General features: G+C 27.0%; 1 protein-coding gene across 1 annotated transcript in view; it reads left to right on the forward strand.

Annotated features, from left to right (window-relative positions):
* Positions 1-11,758: 11,758 nt before the first annotated feature.
* Positions 11,759-14,011, forward strand: part of LOC100197674 (prefoldin subunit 4) — a 23,599-nt gene continuing 21,346 nt past the window's right edge. The window contains exon 1 of the mRNA XM_065818893.1: positions 11,759-11,869. Coding sequence (XP_065674965.1) covers positions 11,837-11,869 — 33 coding nt within the window. The 5' untranslated portion in view covers positions 11,759-11,836. The remainder of the gene's footprint in view (positions 11,870-14,011) is intronic.

The raw sequence follows: 14,011 nt of genomic DNA on the forward strand, positions 1-14,011 counted from the left end.
TTTAATCTTTTACTTATTTTTAAATGTAATACTTTTATTCTAAAAATTTTCCTCTTATTCTATTTGCGATGTAACTGCAAAGGATAAACGTCGTTATTCAATCAATTGTTCATAATCAAAAGTTCATAGAACACTTTTTTTTTTTTTCTTTTTTGTATTTTTAGTTTTTATTTAATATATTCAATATTATAATTTACATTTTTATATTTATAACTTGTTAATAGTGACTACTGTTCTTTCGACCTTTAAATTTGTTACGCTCATTTATAAAATGCTTACTTGCAGAAATTGAGTGACTTTACTTGTAGAAATTTAGTGACTATATATTTTACTTGACACAAGTAGAGTTTATCGTTGTTATTAACGAAATTGTTTAATCGGTAAGTATTTTGGTAGAAGGATCCATTTAATCAACTTTGTAAATGGACTTAAGATAGCCTTAAAACTATACAAAGTATGACAAAATTCTTCAAATTAAATTGCCGCTGTAAAACAAGACACCATCTTAAGTCCGTTTTGGTTGTTCTGAGAAAAAGACTAAATGTCTGTTTCTCAGAACAACCAAAACGGACTTAAGATGGTTTAAATTTTTAAGTTTTAAAGAGTTAAGTCTTAAATTTAATCACTGCTTTTGATTTTTTTTGATTAAATCTACTTGTTTGTAGTTATTTATTATATGTATTAAGTATTATAAACCAAAAAAGTTTTTTTTTTTTTTTGCCGAAAAATGGACTTATGATAGTTTTGTTTTACAGCAACAATGTCTCTTAATTATTTTTTTTAGAACATAAGACATTTGAATTCGACTTATAGTTGCAAAGGTTGAATCAATTTTGGCTCCATACTTTGGGAGATGACTTTTGTGCACCTATAGAGTATTTTAAGCCAAAAAAATCAATTTTGCCAAAAATGGAAAGTTAAAAATGGACATAGTTTTGCTTTGCGGCGACGAAATTCCTAATTTCAGAAATTTTTCCGAACCTAAAAGGAAACTATGTGCAGTCTTTAAAAGGAAAACAACTTGCTGTTCTTTAGAACGTGACTAGGTGTAATAAATTTTTTTTGTAGAAAGATTTAGTTAGGGTTGCCTTATCTGCGATATTCATAATTAAAAATAGTTTTAATAACCTTCATTGATTTTTTTTTTAATTTTACTTTTTTGATTTACAAAGCGCCACACCAGCCTAATGACAAACATTTAAAAATATGATAAATGTGAGACTAAATGTTTATAGGTAATGCTGTTTTTTTAATTTATTGGAAAGATATATATATATGTATATATATATATATATATATATATATATATATATATATATATATATATATATATATATATATATATATATATATATATATATATATATATATATATATATATATTATTTTTTGACATATTTTTTAATTATTGTTTAAGTATTTTTTGATTTTATGATAAGACTTCTCATAATTTTCAATTCATTTTTCTTCTTCTTGATCTTAATGAATAAAAATGGTATTAAATATGAAAGCTTTAAATATTTCTTTTTGAAGTAACTCCAATTAAGTATGTATATGAAAATTTTAAATTGTTAAAACATTAAATTATTATATATCATTAAAAAGTGTCAAACAAAAAAAATCGTTATAAACTTGATATTACAAAAGTGAAAATTTTATAGATATTGGATCATTCTACAAAATGTTAAGTGCATTTAAGTAACAAAATTTGACAACAAGGAGTCTTTAAGAAAACTGTTATTAATTTTGAAATATTCTGTTTGGTCAACTGCATTTTTGTAGTAATATTTACTGATTGTATTAATATATAACCAATCTGATTTAAAAGTTAAGGGCATGTGACTTGACTTGACATTTTAAATGAGAACAAAAATAATGGTGAATAAAGCCGATGATTATATACCTGTTTTGCAAGTAAAAATGCCTTCTCTGCAATACAAATTTTTTAAAGTAAAGTTTGATAGTTATACCAAATAAACCCATGTGTAGGTTTTGTAAGAGTTTCTTTAGAAGGTGGAGAAGGCTTCCTAAAAATTGTTTTTGAATAAAAAAAATCAGAAAATAGATTAAAAAACAGCGGAATTCAAAAGTTCTTATTATAGCCATTTTTAAAGATATTTCTAAAAATATGAAAACCTTAGATTAGTGCTTGAGAAACTTAATCTTGAAGATTTAAATTATTATAATCCTTAATCTTGAACTTAATCTTGAAGATTTAAATTATTATAATGATCATAAATGTGCTAATGTATTTTTTGGTCTTACATCACACACAGGTTGTGGTAAAAACAAACCAAAAAGCTTGATTGTGGTATAGTGAATGTGCACTTGATATAGGAACTCTTAGAACTATTGGCAATCTTGATTCCTGTTATGAAGCATATATTTAAAATGGGTCCATCAGATCTTCTATGAAGAAACTTGATAACATTTTGAACAAACACCTTTTATATCTTAACACAGATAAAAGTACTGCTAGAAAATTTAGTTGCTCCTTCTCAGTTAAATCTTCTTATTGGAGCAGTGAATAAGATAACAGGATTTTTTTTAACTGAATGGGATGGTTTTGAGTTGTGGTTAAAAAAACACTATATCATTAAAAGAGGATATCAAGCAGTTGGATGAGATGGTAATAATGCAAATAGAATTTTAAAATTTGCTTGATTTACCTCAACTTAAAGTGCAACTTAAAGTCCCTACTCTTCTTCCTGTAGTCCAAAACTTTTAGTGTAGTGAATTTAATAGTCTATGATTAGTTCTAAGCCAGCATAGAAGGCTTTTCATATAATAATATGTAAACTAAAATATATAAACAGGTTAGTTTTAGTTAACACATACTACCATACTAAATAAAATAAAATAGTTAAATAAGTTCAAATAATTCGATATAGTCATTTAAGTATTTAGGAGGATTCCGAGATTTACTTGAACAACGAGGGACTGATTCTTTAATAGAAATTCCATTAGGATTTGTTGAAGAGAGAGTAGAAAAGTTTCGAGAAACTGTCTGTAAATTAGTTTTTTTCTTACGAGATTTCGCTGCGTAACGAAAAACTTATTTACAGACAGTTTTTTTTTTTACTATAACAAAAGTTACAAATAAAATCTAAGTTCCTATTTGAAAAATCATTTTTATCATTTTTTTTTCAAATTGGAACCAATTTTTATTTTGAAAAAAATATTTTTTTCATAAAACGTGACATAATATTTGTTTTTTTTCTTATAATTTTACAGTTGGTTTTTGGTTGTTTTATTAACTGTTAATAAATTTTTTCTTATTTATTTTGTGAACTCTTTTTAATAATGTTTTTAAACAATAAAGAGTTTTATCAGTTACAGATAACATATTTGTGATTCCAATTTATTTTCATAAATTAAACAAACGTCATTAAAACTTTATGTTATATTCGAATTGAATTGACAATAATAAAATATCTTATTAATAAAATATTTACATCAAAATAAAGTGTGCAGTTTTTAAACTATTATGACAAAAAATAATTTATATATTTAAAAGGAATTTATATTTAATTTCTTAAGATTGTCTGTTAGCATATCATCTTTGCTGTCTACGTCATCAGTATCGCTGCATGTTTGTATACCTTGAATATTTGCTATTTTCAATTTGTTAGAATCACCAGCATCACATTTTCTTTGTTTTTTCATATACTTCAACAATGATTGGTCAATAGTATTATCATATTTATCTTTCGACCAAAGATTTTTGTTGCCGAGAATTATGACACAATCGGCAAGTGTGTCGTGGTTCATTGATAGGCATTTATCTGCTAATATGTTTGTGACGATACTAAAAATTCTCTCGACTTCCGAGTTCAATCCGATTATAGACATAATAGAGAAACTACTAGACATATATTGGAAAACTCTTTAATTTTATGTTTAAAAATTACCTTCCATAAACTTTTTACTGGATGAGACTCGTACTCAGTTGTGACTAAAAGTTTAAATTTTTTCCATACTCAGAAAGAAGCATCTCTTTGAAAACCAGCATTTATTAATGGGGCTTCAAAATGGTCACTAATTAACTTGATTTGTGTCACTCCCGAGTCTTTGTCTTCAGCTATCCAATGTATTGGATCGATAAATTTCATACTTCTGTAATGAAAAATTCACGAGAGTAATCTTAAAATCTACTTGAAAGTAATTCATGAAGTTTAGGAAAAATCACTCTTTAATTTCATAATTTATTAATTTCAAATTAATAACACTTTAATCACTAGCTGCATTATAAAAGTAATTACACTATAATAATGTTATTACTTTTATAACGTACTTATAACTTTTATAATTTTTTCTTTGTTCAAACAACATAAGTAATCCCAAATTTTAATTGAAGTAGAAAAGCATCTCGAAAAATAAAGTGGATATTCAAATAATATTTAAAACTTATTAAGGAACTTAAACAACTTTATAAAAATGCCTTGTAAGTTTAGCACTATAAAAAACGTTACTAATAGTCCATAAAAACGCGCGTTAATTTTAAAATCAATTAATAAAAACTTTTTTTGTAAAGTATGTTTTTTAAAAATATTTGAATATCTACTTTATTTTTTCTTGATCCTTATCTACTTTGTAAAAAGTTTGGAATTACTAATGTTGTTTGAACAAAGAATGAACTTTATAAGTTATAAGTGCTTTATACAAGTAATAACACTATTATAGTTTTATGGCTTTTATAACGAAGTTAGTGACTAGAGTGTTATTACTTTTGTCATAAGTTCATTGTTTTGTTTTTTATAGCTTTTTTGTTAACAAACTTTAAAAATTTGCTTCTTGAAAACAAAGTAAACGGCTTTGCATAAACTAAAATTTAAAAAAAATCATTAGTTTCACCTGAGAAAAAATACAAAAAAAAACTTTTACATCGGACTACTGATTATCATAGTTGACAACTCAAGAAATAAAAACTGTTTCGGAAAAAACTGTTTCCGGAAAAAACCGGAAGGTACACTGCTGCATGCGTTTCTTATATCTCTCATTCCTGGTAACAACTATTTGTGATTGCCAAGGAGAGTTACTTACAAGGAGAGTTACCAAGGTTCAATTATATATAGTTCCAAAAGTTTTTTAGTTTTTTGTTCAATGAATCCTTTGTCTTCTGAGTTATATTGTCTTGAAGGTGAAGCAATCGGTCTACATTCTAGCAATTGATTCTCATTCTGGAGATAGAAAAGGGAAAAGAGTGCTAGCTTTCATTGTAATAAAACAGATTTTTAAAGAATGAAAACAGATTTTTAAAGAATCTTTTTTACCACCATAATTGATACAAAGACTTTTGTGCAACTGCAGGAAATCTCTACCAAGTATGATTTGTTTGCAAGAGTTGGGTATAACCAAAAAATTAATATCAGAGTACTTCATACCAAATAAAGTGAAGTTAGTTAAAACTTTACCTATAACTTAACAAGATAAGGAAGGATCAGCCATAGAGACTCTTTTATTAGAAGGGAGTATATTAATTTTTAAAGAGTCACATAATGATTTGCTTATATATGTGTCAGAACTTTCAGTGTTAAGAAGAACTCTTAACTTGACCCTAGCAATAAAGATATAAACAATAGAATTGAGTGAGTTGATAGAAAAGCTACTAATCAAGGCTAAACTTGGTGCATGGAAGTTAGCAGTACCAGATGTAACAAAGTTCTTTGATGATTTGCATACTTTCTTGAAATGTCTTTTCTTACCACAATTGTTACATTCTGCATCTCTGGCAGGACATGATTGTCGAGGGCGAAGTTTACTTCCACAGAAATAACAAAGTCCACTATGCTTAGTAGAAACCAAAGCAAGCTCAGTAATATATTCAGAATGTTTACTAATTGTAGCAACATTACTATACTCTGTATGTGAATACATTACAGAGTATAGTAATGTTGTTTCTTTGAGCGTTTTTCGAAGAACGATCTTGATTATAAGCCTCAGTAAGTTTAAGAGTAAAGTTTTCTAGTAGTCGTTGGCAAATATGATGAGAGCTTAAACTACTTATAAATAAATCACAAATGTATTCTTCATAATGTTCTGAAGCAGAAACCTGTTTAAAGTTGCAACCTTTACTGAGTGTATGTAAGGCCTGCAAAAACTCATCCATAGATTCTCCGGATGATTGTTTACGTGAAGCTAACTGATGTCTGGAAAATAATTCATTTTTAGGTTTTACAATTAAGTTTTCCAGGAAAGAAAACTTAATTGTAAAACTTAAAAATGAACATGGAAGGTGATAAATAGTTAATGAGGACATCTAATTTGTCTTCTGTTTATATAGTTTTCATGAAGTTTTTAAAAGTTCTAAACCAGTGTGGCCATTCTCTAGAAGCTGATGCAGAGTTGGGATTGCTGTCAAATCGTTTCGGTCTTAGATATTTATTCATTAAAATATGAAAAATAAATTGTAGTGTAGCGAGTCTTAAGAACTTTTAAAGATGTAAAAGAAGTTTTGGAAGAAAACTCGATTCTGACTCAAAACAAAAAATATCATTGTTTAGAGTTGCTTTTCAATGAAGAGAAGAAACAGTTTCTTCACTTGGAGAGACACTAAGAGTTTCATGGAAAATCAACATTATATGTTGCCATGTTTTTCCTTTTTTGTAAAACATGTAGGATGCGGCTTGTCAAAGTATGCAAAACAGTAAGGTGAAGAGATAAATGTAAAGCTCAAGCCTACATGGCAATGTTATAAATGCAATATAGATCATAAAGATTACGGAGATGAATTAATAACTGCAGTTGTTGATTTTTGAATTAAAAGGTTATAATACTTAATTTTATATAGAAATTATACTTAGTAAGAAATTTTAATTTCATTATATTGTTAAATAAAGCTGCCTTAGAAAAGTCATGGGATTGGAGCAAGGGAACAAATAAAACCCAAAAATTTAGACAACCCATGTCCACCTTTGTTAAATGAGTTATCTAGAAAAACTTTTGTACTGTTGTAAGTTAAATTGAAAATAATCGATAGATTTCAAATTTCATTAAAAAATATTTTCGCATTCAGAAGTTGCATGTAAAAGTAACAACATTTTTTAATTAGGGGACTCTTTTTTGGCAGCAGGCTATAAGATCGTCAATATATGTTCTGAAGCCTTTTGGCAGCAGGCTATTTCAGTATGGTTTCACACTGTTAATCTAAATACGCATTTATAGTTATGTGTGTGTGTGTGAATAGCAAGTCTTTTTTTAAATGAATGATTTATTTCATGAATTTAACATATATTTTTTAAATGAATGATTTATTTGATGAGTTTAACATAATTCCATACTTTTCCTCCCAAAAAGAAACTTTTTTAAAATTTTGGGTTTAGTCCCAAAAAGGACTCTGGATTTACTTCTTCCTAGATTTTGGTATCCAGGAGCATTGAAAGTTTAAAAAAAGGTTTTGGACGAATAATTGAAAAAAATTAAGACTTTTAGGTTAGAGGAACAATCAAATTTTGAGCCCGGAGTCCTTAGGTATAATGGCAGCAAGGACTTCCTGACTCCAGGTTTAAAAACAATAAGTTCCAAGTCATTAAATCTCATTATTTTTTTTCTTATAGCAGATCATAGGCAAAACTAACATATTTAGAGCTTCTGAATACCAGAGACCAGGAAAAAATAGACATATAAAGCCGGAGTCTTTGGGACTTTCCACCAATAAATTTAACTACTCCCCAATAAATTTAACTAGCTTAAAGATAAAAACAAGTACCATCCAAGTAATTAATAATAAAAAAGCTTAATTGATTATGCATAAAATTGTTTTGTGTGAAAACAAGATACTTTAAAAATTTAGTAATTTTTAATTTTTCGCATATTGATCACTTCATATAGTCTTTTTTTAATTTCAACAAAGGCAATTTTGTTTGATTTCACAACTGTGATAATATAAAACCTTTTTTTTTATTTAACCATAGACTCAGTAATTTATTTGACTGCTCTCTTGCAACTTTGGGTATGTAAAGAGTATAAAGAAAGCTCCAAGTGAAAAACATTTAATGCGTTGAGTTGAACCAACAATAAGTTTAGAGTGAAAACTGATTTAGTGATAACTATCGAAAAAACATTCAAAGATGAATTTTTCTTGTCGCCTAAGTTGCAAGCAGCCTTAAGATCTATGCATTCTTTAAAGGATAGATCTTAACAAAAAAGAGTTTAACTCAGTAAAAAAGGTTTTGGAATGAGGGACCATTGAGACTAGAAATTCCCAGAATAAATCAGTGTGCATTACATATTTGTTTTATCTAACAAAGCATATAATTTGTATAATAAGCTTTAATTTAGCTGAATACCACACAACATTTTTTTGATATATACAGTATTTTTTGTACTTGTTGAGTTGTTATTTAAGTTTATAGGTTTATATTTATTTGTAATTTAGAGTGTTATAACAATAAACTGGTTAATGCTTAGAAACAATATAACAACTCTTATTTAAAAAGATTAGAATCAAAAAATAACAATCATAATTGTTTGAATTTTTATTCATAAACATATATGGTAAACTCTAATTTTTGGTTTGCGGAATGAAGAAAGAATCACAAACACACAATTAATAGTTTTAAATTTATCTAGAATATTCATTCATTTAATTGTAATTTGTGTCAAAACTTACAAGAAAATAAATAAAATGATTTAAAATAAAATAAAACAAATTGACTAAGCGCAGCTACAAGAAAAATGTTTTTAGTTAAATACAGAAATTATTATATATTATATTATCGTTATTATTATTAAAATAATATATTAAATAGTTTTATTAAAATAATAATAAACTAAGAACTACCAGTGGTGTTGCTAAGTTTGGTGTCACCCAGAGCGGTAAACTTTTTGTGTCACCATTCTAGACTAACAGGGGAAAGGTGAATCTAAAAAAAGTCATCTATATCTAGAAATTTAAAAAACAGATCCTTTAGAAAAAAAATTCTGGCATACTTGCATTTTATTTATTTTGGTGTCGCTGCTCTGTGTCACGTCGTGATGGTGTCGCCCGGTGCTGTGTGTTTAAAGTGTATTTAAAAACTTAAAAAAAAATTTAAATAGGCTCCTAAAAATTTCATTAAAAAAGTTCAGTAAGTTACAAAGTACTTACCCACGAGCTTATATATATAGAGATATAGATATATATATATATATATATATATATATATATATATATATATATGTATATATATATATATATATATATATATATATATATATATATATCTTGTTTTCCAGCCTGCTGGAAAGCGGCATCTGTTATCCCCATCTTCAAAAATTCTGGAGAGCGATTTGATTCATCTAACTACCGTCCCATTAGTCTTCTTCCTATCATAAGCAAGGTTTTTGAGTCTTTAATTAACAAACACTTAATTTCTCATCTTAAATCTAATAACTTTCTGACCATCATTATGGATTTCGATCTTCTCGTTCTACAGCTGATTTGCTAACAGTAATAACTGATAGGTTTTATCATGCATTAGATAAAGGTGGAGAGGTTAAGGCCATCGCTCTTGACATTTCAAAAGCTTTTGATAAAGTTTGGCATGCTGGTCTTCTTCATAAGCTTTCTTCTTATGGTGTATCCGGGAACATCTTTAAGATTATTGAATCCTTTCCAATCTCAGTATAAAAGTTGTCCTCGATGGACAGCACTCTTCTTCTTATTCTGTAACTTTAGGGGTTCCTCAAGGTTCTATCCTTGGCCCTATACTCTTTTTAATTTACATTAACGATCTTCCAGATATTCTCACATCTAAGGTGGCATTGTTTGCTGATGATACTACCATTTATTCTTGTCGTGATAAGAAACCAACACCCTCTGATTGCTTGGAGGGGGCATTTGAGCTTAAAAAGGATCTCACTTCTGCTACAGCATGGGGCTCACAGTGGCTGGTGAACTTTAATTCAGATAAAACTCAATTTTTTTCAGCCAATCGTTATCGCAATAGTTTAGATCTTTCTATATTTATGTACTCAATGAGTCATCCACTCTTCATCTTCTAGGGTTAACTCTTACTTCCAATCTTTCTTGGAAAACATATATCAAATCAGTTGCAAAATTAGCATCTGCTAAGGTTGCATCTCTTTATCGAGCTCGTCACTTTCTTACTTTGGATTCTATTCTCTATCTCTATAAATCTCAAATCCTGCCTTGTATGGAATACTGTTGCCATATCTGGGGCGGTTCTTCTAATGATGCCCTTTCTCTTTTAGACAAGGTACAAAAACGCATTGTAAACATAGTTGGACCTGCTCTTGCAGCCAACCTCCAACCATTGTCACATCGTCGTAATGTTGCTTCTCTTTCTCTTTTCTATAAATACTATAATGGGCACTGCTCTAAAGAGCTAGCGTCTCTTGTGCCATCTACTAAAATTCATTCTCGTGTTACTCGTCATTCAATCAAGTGTCATCCTTTTTCTGTGACTGTTCCTAAGTGCTCCAAAAGCGCTTATTCGTCTAGTTTTTTCCTCGAACATCAGCTCTTTAGAATTCGCTTCCTTCATCTTGCTTTCCTGATTCATATAATTTGCAATCCTTCAAGTCGTCCATCAATTGTTATCTTGCTCTACAATCTTCATCTTTTTCTTTTCAGTAACTTCCAACTTTAATTAATGGCTGCTTGCAGCCTTGTTGGAAGCGAAGATGTTTAAAATATACATATATATATATATATATATATATATATATATATATATATATATATATATATATATATATATATAATATATATATATATATATATATTGATACAGATATAGATATATAGATATAGATATATAGATAGATTTATAGATATAGATATATAGATAGATTTATAGATATAGATATATATATATATATATATATATATATATATATATATATATATATATATATATATATATATATATATATATATATAGATATAGATATATATATATATATATATATATATATATATATATATATATATATATATATATATAGAGAGAGAGAGAGAGAGAGAGAGAGAGAGAGAGGAGAGAGAGAGAGAGAGAGAGAGAGAGAGAGAGAGAGAGAGAGAGAGAGAGAGAGAGAGAGAGAGAGAGAGAGAGAGTGTATATAGATCAGCAGTTTACTCTTTTTGCTTACCCTTATAACAGAAAAGAAGAAAAATTAAGAATAGTAAAAGAAAAGATTGCAGCCAAAACCCTCAGTTGATGAATCAGCATTTCTTTATGGCTGTAGGCTATTGGATAGTCAATACATTTTGACTTATTGTTTTTTTTTACTTACATCCACTGACAAATAAGTAGAACAAGCAAGGACTGATGTTAAATTGACTGACAAATAGATAGAACAGACTAGGAGCATTGCTACATCGACTGACAAATAGGTAGAACATACAAGAAGTGCTGCTACATCGATTGACAATTAGGTAGAACATGCGAGGAGTGCTGCTACATCGATAGTAGGTTTTGATTTGGGCAGGCAATCTATCAATTAGAAAAAAGTAGTTAAGTTTGCATAATTTGGTTTATACTTTATGAACTTAAAAAGTTAAAAAGTATTTCTTTCAAAGAAATTAGAAAAAAATTTTTTTGCTCAGTTTTAAGATTTTGTAATGGACATAGCAAAAATCTTAAAGCAATTATATTTTCTTTAAGACTTTGTTTTAGTTCTATGACATCAGAGAAATTGTGCAATTTCGACATCACCATATTTGATTGTTTGTTTTTTTTTCAAAATTATTTGTAAACAACAATTGCTTCAAATTTAAAATAAAGGTTCTTAATTCTTTTTTTGTTGTTTTGTTATACAGGCTGGTATGGTTCTTTGCAATTTTTATATTTATAAAAATGTGTGATTAGATTAATCCTACTAAAGATATAGTATGGCTTCACCTGCTGTTATAGGAAAATCAAAGGTAATTATTAAATAAGTTTCAACTTTCATATAGATACTCATTCAAACTCTTTTCAATATATTTCAAAGTATTAGTTAGGTTTTCTCATTCAGTCCTTGGAATTAGGAAAAATAAGGTTTGCCAAAAATATTGTAAGAAAGGTTTGACAAATTGACAAACTGATGAACATTTAGCATCAAATTAAAAGAAAAACTTGTCAACATTTAGCATCAAATTAAGAGAAAAATGCGGACTTTGCTGATTTTTCAATCAAACATAGGCAGTTTAAAAATTTGACATCATTGAAATCATTAGTTTTGCCAATTTTATTTCATTTCAAAATAAAAAAGAAAAAAATATTTTTTGTTTTTATTTTAATTGTTTTGTTAAGGGTTTGAAAAATGTTTTTCTGTCTTTTTTATATGTACATATAATTGTTATTTTATTTAGAATTTAATAAAAACAATCTTTTTTATCATTTTTATTCATTAACTATTCATAACTATTTAGTTTAAATTTTAATTAAATTTTGTTTTAATTTTTTTATTTAGTGTTAAATTAAATTCTAAATAAAGTAATTAAAATAAAAACAAATTCATTTAAAAAACACAACAAAATTAACAATATTAACCCACACAATTTATTAAAACGTTCTTTTTAATTTTGTTTTCTTATAATTAATTTGTTTAGAATTTAAATGAAATGTTTGTTTTGCCATTTTTATTTTTATTATTTTCTCTAGAGTTAAAAAAAAGTTTTGCTGTTTTTATTTTATCCATATATTTAAATAAAATTTTATTTTATCCATATATTTAAATAAAATGTTCATTTTTATGGTTTTTGCTTTAACTTTATTTAGAATTTAAATAAAACGTTTATTTTTTGGTTTTTATTTTAATTATTTTATTTAAATTTAATTTAAGTGTCTATTTTGCTGTTTTTAATTTGTTTGAAACAGCATATAAAATTAAGTTTTAAAATTCTGAAGTCAGAAAAAAATTACTGACCTTTAGACAATGTCATGGTCAGCAGTTAGTTCAACAATGCCAAATATTGACCCTAATACCGAGAGCTGGTCAATAGGTTATTGAGTCATTTTTTATGTTATTATGTCATTTACTATTTATGTTGTTGGGTTTTCAATTTATTAATTTTACACAAGTTTTTCTTATTAAGTAGCTAATCAACAAGAATTTTGATTGATTCAATTAAAACTAGAAGTTTCTAAAATACGGTATACTAAAAATTTAAAATAAATAAAATAGTTTTTTATATATTTTTTTACTTTTTTTGGCTAAACCATAATACAAGTTTATAAAAAAGTTTTAACGGTTAATGTAAAACAAATGAGGTTATTTTTTATTCAATGATTTATAATATATAAGTTAAATTATATAACAAACGCTTTTTTATTAACGATTGGTTGTGTTCATCAGTAAATCATTAGTTTTTATAGGCTGATGGTCCTGGTTTATTTCTGACATGTTTTAAAGTAAATCTTAAGTAATTTTTTAGGCTATTAATTTTTTTAATTGAATTTTTTGCATTCATAGTTTCAGTAGAATTAATACATTTTTGATCATTTAGATTAGTATAACTAGGGTAGTGTGTCTCCTTTAGGTCAGTCTTCTTATAATATCTTTATTAACTTTCGATTGGCCAAAATCAACTCAACAGCAGTTTTAGAAACTGGCTGTACATTTGAATTTAATAAAAAAATTTGTTGTAAAATGTCATTGCTTATTTGAGTGTGGTATACTATGATTCACTAATTCATTGCAAAACTAATTTCAAAATAGATTCCAGCATTACTCTTTTTTATCCCTGGATAAAAATAGCTGACAAGGAAACCAGACAAATTTGCTTTATTTTGGAACTCAATCTTAGCTAAATAGTAAAATTAGCACAGAGTTAAAAATTTTTGTTGTTGTTGTTGGATTTCATATTAGACTACTTTAAAAGTAAAAAAAAAAAACAATTAAAAATAAAAACAAAAACATCAATACTCTTATCCTGACTTTCCTATTACTATTAAAGTCTATAGATTGAAATCAACACTAGCATCATTTTTACTTTTAGTATACCAAATATACGGCAAAGTTTACAATAAAGTTAGTATACCATATACTGTAAACGGTGATCCCAAGTTAAAACAACTCTAAT

The sequence above is a fragment of the Hydra vulgaris genome, chromosome 15 (assembly GCF_038396675.1).
Source record: "Hydra vulgaris chromosome 15, alternate assembly HydraT2T_AEP".
In the NCBI taxonomy this organism is placed as follows: domain Eukaryota; kingdom Metazoa; phylum Cnidaria; class Hydrozoa; order Anthoathecata; family Hydridae; genus Hydra; species Hydra vulgaris.